Source organism: Pogonomyrmex barbatus, unplaced genomic scaffold (genome assembly GCF_055798465.1).
Source record: "Pogonomyrmex barbatus isolate J1 unplaced genomic scaffold, ASM5579846v1 scaffold1, whole genome shotgun sequence".
NCBI lineage: Eukaryota > Metazoa > Arthropoda > Insecta > Hymenoptera > Formicidae > Pogonomyrmex > Pogonomyrmex barbatus.
In genome coordinates this window covers 10,542,215-10,547,950 of record NW_028297098.1, presented here as the reverse complement: position 1 = coordinate 10,547,950, position 5,736 = coordinate 10,542,215, and the positions used below count along the sequence as shown (strand labels likewise).

At 40.3% G+C, this 5,736-nt stretch overlaps 1 protein-coding gene and 1 pseudogene across 1 annotated transcript; both read right to left on the bottom strand.

The window, feature by feature from the left end:
* Nucleotides 1-302: 302 nt before the first annotated feature.
* LOC148938100 (uncharacterized) lies at nt 303-1,558 on the bottom strand. The gene is made up of 3 exons (XM_089071706.1): nt 1,447-1,558; nt 1,078-1,357; nt 303-1,032 (listed from the first exon to the last, which is right to left on the bottom strand). Exons 1-3 carry the CDS (start codon nt 1,556-1,558, stop codon nt 303-305), a joined length of 1,122 nt encoding a protein of 373 aa, XP_088927832.1.
* LOC148938099 (uncharacterized) lies at nt 1,438-5,183 on the bottom strand (annotated as a pseudogene).
* Nucleotides 5,184-5,736: the final 553 nt, after the last annotated feature.

Sequence of the window (5,736 nt, the reverse complement as noted above, 5' to 3'; positions counted from 1 at the left end):
AATATATTTTACAAAAATTTCTTACAATCTTTGATTAGGGGCGGAAAACTCGATTATTTAAGAAAGATTAGGACGAGAAAATTTCGGTGCATAACCGTACGGAACCGAATAACGGTTATTAATAAATCTACGTTTCAGCAATACCGGTGAGCATATCTTTGTTTCATCTCGCATAACAACATCGTGAAACGCTGTGCGTCGAATTGCTGAAATGTAGATTTATCGATGGACCGGCTTCGTCTCGTCTTGTTCTTTTTTTTTTTAACAACATATTCTTAATACTATTAAAATTTATTAACCTGCTATTCGATGAATTTAAAGTATACCCTTAATTTTACATGTTCGTGTGTGCACTCTGACGGAGTACGAATAATGTACGCGTAGAATTTCGGGCCACCGGAAACGAACGATTCGATGTAGTTATCGCGGCCGTAGCTCTCGAGCTCGTCTGTCATATCGCCCAGGAAATTCCCCGTTCGCGGTTCATACTCATTCGGATCGCTGGTACTAATATATATACACGAATCCGTGTCGTAATATAAAATCCGTTTATCCAATAATTCTAAGTAACTGTATAATTTTAATCGTGCTTGCGCCGTTGTGTATGCCGCGATCATAACGTTCATAAGCGGAGAATGCACGACTGCCTCTTTTCGGAATCGCCACGAAACATATATTACCTCGTCGTTTACGGGTAATATACCAGTTATTTTGTGCTCAGGACTCGTAAGCAAAGTCATAAATTGGTGGTGAGATTTTATAATTTCAGTATTCGGTAAATTGGATCGTTGATCGAATTTTCCCCAAAATGAATTTAAACAAAGCTTAGCGACCGAACGTAAACCGGGATTGCGTGCGATGTTTCGCCTGTCGAGTGTGATACCCTCGGTTTCCTCATATTTCCGAAGGTAACGCTCCTTAGCATCATCGTCAGCGTCTTCCCTGCATTCGCTCGGCCAGTCGCTCGCTTCTTGTTTTAATTGCAAAAAGGTATTAATATATTCGGTAAACAGTCCACCTTGACGAGTATTGCTATCGTATCGCGCGACTTTATATTCTCAAATTTCGCTCACATACGTCACGAGATAATCCTTCTCGACGGCTTTGCGTAATTCACAAGATACCCAGATACCCTCGAATTCTCGATCCACCGGGCTCTCGTGAGTGGTACATTCAACTTGTGAGAACGTTTCCCAGCAACTCCGACATAACGCAAACAATAATTTATCTTGTACGCGATATGGTAGTATCGGATGAAAGAGATCACATAGTGGGAGTACTTTACATCGCACGAGACCTTCAACCGAGTTGAAATTATAATTTGGTGATACCTCGATCAACGAAGAACACTCTTGCCCTATGTAAATTTTAGGATCGGGAAAACGCCAATTTTCAATACGAAATGATACAGAGAAGATACGTCGATGTAACGTATTTTTTCCGTACCTGAAACTTCGTATCGCGTGACGATATTTCCCGTGCGTCCACCATAAAACGCTTCGCGAGGATCGAGAGGAGTGTTCTTTATCAACGGATGATCCTTAAGAAAATTCTGCATTTCTCTATTATTCGAAATTTCTCGGTCGAAGGAGCACTTCCATTTCTCCATAACCGCGTTTACGGCGCCATGACATCGCGAGCGTCCGTTCGTAGCGCGCCGATCATATCCCCGCGATTCGCAGACGAAAGCGTACTATCGCGATTTACTTTAAAACACGAAGGGCATCCATGCCAGAAACAACCGTGAAATTGTAGCACCCAGCGTCGTGACTCATTTTCTGTAACCGTTTCATAATATCCATCAACGGGCATGCCATCGACTTTATATTCACGACCTCGCCCCGCGTGGATAATGGGATGTCCGAGTTCGTGTTCCATCCACATCAACCACTGCAGAGCTTTGTGCAATTGCCTGTCAACGTTTCTGTAACCGCCCGACGGAATGACTCCTATTTCCTCCTCACGCAAAAAGTTTTTACGAAAAACTCTCATGCATGTGGAAGCGATAATCGTACATTCCTCAAACGGACACACGTTTCCACGTTCTAAAAATATTTTTCTAAAACTCATGCACGCTCGTCGAAGGATATCTACGTCGTTTCGACAATATCTGGTAATTTCGCGTTGAAAGTCAAAAATATAATTTTCATGAACCATTTCCGCGTGCCATGCGTGGAACTTTTCGCGTTCTTCCGGCGACATGTGAAGAATAATATCTAGCATCGGGAATTGACCTTATATACGATTGATTATCGATAGTATTAAATAAGTACAGGAAACAGCCTTTATTCGACGTATCGCTCAGACCAAAGGCCTTAGGTAAATCGGATAAATGCATCGACATATAATTAATGCTATCGATAAACTTCGTATGTCCGATCGTTATTACGATGATTTTTGTTCCGTTCAAAATAACGCGCGGTTCATGGGTGCTTCGGATTTTCTACTAAATATTTTAAGATAAATTGCGCGTCGAACGCTTTCGCATTATGCGCGATACAAATAATTTGTTTGAAACATTTTGTCGTTGCGAAATCGACAAATTGTTTCACGGAGTCGAGACGAAATACAAACTCGCGCATTCCGCACCATCGGCATTACCATCATGTTGTCTTCGTTTGCACATGCTACGCAAATTTGTTGCGCTACACAAAAAGTCGGTACACGAATTCTCACGTTTTCGATACCTACGAGCGTCTCATCTTGCCGCATAATCGTAAAATATAAACACGACACGACCGTTTGTTTGTTCGTTCATCGCAACGTTATCATTTTCATTTTCACACACCTTTTTTTCTGCTCGCATTATCAGAGTACTTGTACCCGCCGGTGTCACTAGCTTTACGAGCAAGAAATCGCATGAAACATAGATGATTTGACGGTTGTAACGAACGACATGTTTAACAAAAGACCGTGTCATATTTATGTATCATGTTTGCACGTATAAATCTCCCGCAATCGCTACAAATTTTAACGGAATTACATATGCTCGCAGATTTCCTGTTATATGATTTTTCCGCTCGATGACGCTCGAAACAAGAATTACCGAAAAACATACGGTTATACGCTTCGCACCTAATTATTTCTCTATCATGATTTACGCACGGAGGTGAGGCGCGACAACGAGGGCATTTTTTTTTGCGCAACGATGTCCCCTATCGTTTCGAAAGCCCTTGTTGCACGTTTCGCAGTAACCGCCTCACGAACCGACTGCAGCTCTTAAATTTAATATAGGGTTATAATGACGCAAATCCTCGTAATATATTATATTTAATGTATACGAAGGTTCGCGTCCGAGGGAGGTGAGTCCGAGGAATACGCGACCGTCGTACCTCGGTTTTTCACCTCGGCCAAAATTACTAAAATTATAAATTATTATAGCGATATTTTCCGCGGCGAGAAACCGTTGAAAACGCTCGATTTCATTATATCCGCAATCTTCCTCGGGGATCACGATACCCACGCTTCTTGTTAACTCAATCGCCAACTCACGCTGTAACGAAGAAGTCTCCCAAAGGTACCGCTATGTTAAAAACGCATATGGTGAAATCCATCGCGATATCGAAACCCCCGGCGCTTTGCGCTACCGAACTCACGAGTTTCTATATGTCCTCGTGAGTCAAGTTTCGCGCCGGACGAAACGAAAGATCTGCCGGGCCATGCGATAAATTTGTCGAATCGAAGGATAACCTTACGTAATCGCCCGGTCCACTCAAACGTATCGCGTGAATTTCGTGAAACGCGTTTTCTAAATAATTCACGATATCGCTAGCACCTTTCGCGAGAGGACGTATCGCGAATATCGCCTCCCTACCTAGTACTTCAAATTTTTGAAATTTTCCGCCCGTAATTCAATATAAGTGAAATTTTCACTGACCGTGTCGCTGTCGTCGACTGAGGCATCTCGTCGGTTAACCGGTGCTGCTGCTGCTGCTGCTGATGCTGTTGAAGATCCCTCGAATGGTTCTGAAGCTGGTGTAAATAACGATGTTCTTCTTCGCGTGAAACGCCTCCTCCTGTTTGTATTGAAAATGGGAAACAAAAAATATTAATGATAAGTATTTTAATTATACTCGATTTTTATGTTAGCGAATAGATTCCAGCATACCGAAGATATCTCTTACCTCGAGCAGCTTTCCTCTTCGCTTTTACAAAGCTTTTACAGAGCGATTAATCTAGCAAAAAATATTTAATTATAAATTTATCGAAAAGAATAAATTATCTTAAAATTTAAAAATAATATTAAATTTACCTTCGCAATTTTCCGGAGAATAGCCCGTTCGTGTTTCGCACTGATGGAAAACCTCGATCTCTTCTTCTAAAAGCTCATCGCATATTTGCTCAAAGGCTGTTCTCCTGTTTTCATTTTCTTTAGCCTCGCTATCGCCTTCTTCTTCGTCATCATCATCATCGTCATCTTCTTCTCCTTCTCTATCTTCTTGTTTTTCTTCGTCAACTTCTCCTTCTTCATCTACATCTTCTTGTTCTTCTTCGTTTTCCCTCTCATTTCCTTCTTCCCCATATTCGAATTCATCCAGGTCGTTTGCTTGTACTAAAAAAGAAACATCGTTGTTATTATTATTATTATTATTATCTTTTTTCAAGAATTAGCTAATACGAGTTTTATAATTTTTATTATTTTAAATAATTACTCACGCAGTGTGTAAATTTCGGTGTCGGCTTCGCTCACAGTCGGCTCTTCATCGATATTTTCTTCCGCATCTGAAACAAAATTAAACTTTTATTAATTGAATTCGATATTCAGTGAGCTAATTTTGAAAGCAATATTTGCTATTTTCTTACCTGAAACTAGATCAACCATTGGGATACCCTCCTCCTCAGGCTGTACGTCTATCCGCATTCGCACTCCTCCTAAAAATTCGATATTTTAATTTAAAAATCTGAAAATTTAGAAATCTAGATTTTCAATTATATCAATTTTCTATTATTTTATTCACGCTCGTTTACTTCTTCCGCCTTGTCTTCGGCGTCTCAATCCTCGTAGTTAGTACGGATGTACAACCGCGATGTTATCTCTCGCTTAAAAAATATTTAAATTTAGAATTTTTTATACCTACATATTCTAATTTCAATTACTTTAAAAATAAATATTTACCTCCTCCGGTACACCTTGTAAAATAAGCGATATATCCGCTAGAATCATTCTCCTCCACATCAGCCATTGCACCGGTTATATATTCCTTTACAATATTCAAAAATCTTTTGTCTACGAAATACTCTAATCTGAACATAATGCTCAATAGGATTTTCGAGCACTCCGAATTTTGCAAATGTGATGTAATTTGTTTCTTCTTCATTTGTTAATAATGAAATATAAGCATTCGCGTTTATCGTCGGGTTGATATTCGCGCACACGATAAAAAATCTTCTTAATTTTTCATAGAGTGCCATTTTTTCACTCTTTCACTATTTTAGAATTAAGAGAGCGAACGAATCGGCGCAGTAATGTAAAAACCGGCCAAGTCATCCCGAGAAAGTATGATCTCGGAAATAGACTTTTCTATAATTCCGCACAGTATTTATACTTTGAAAAAATCTTACCCGCACACTCCGAAAAGAGGGTGGTGTTACATCGGACGGCGACAATTTCGCGATGACTAAACGTCACGTTGCACTGGACAAGTGGGGGGTTACGTTCGGTAACGCTGCCGACGATCGAGCGGCAAATCGCAAGCAACGTATCGGGGGAATTTAAAGGAAGATTAAGGCGAACGT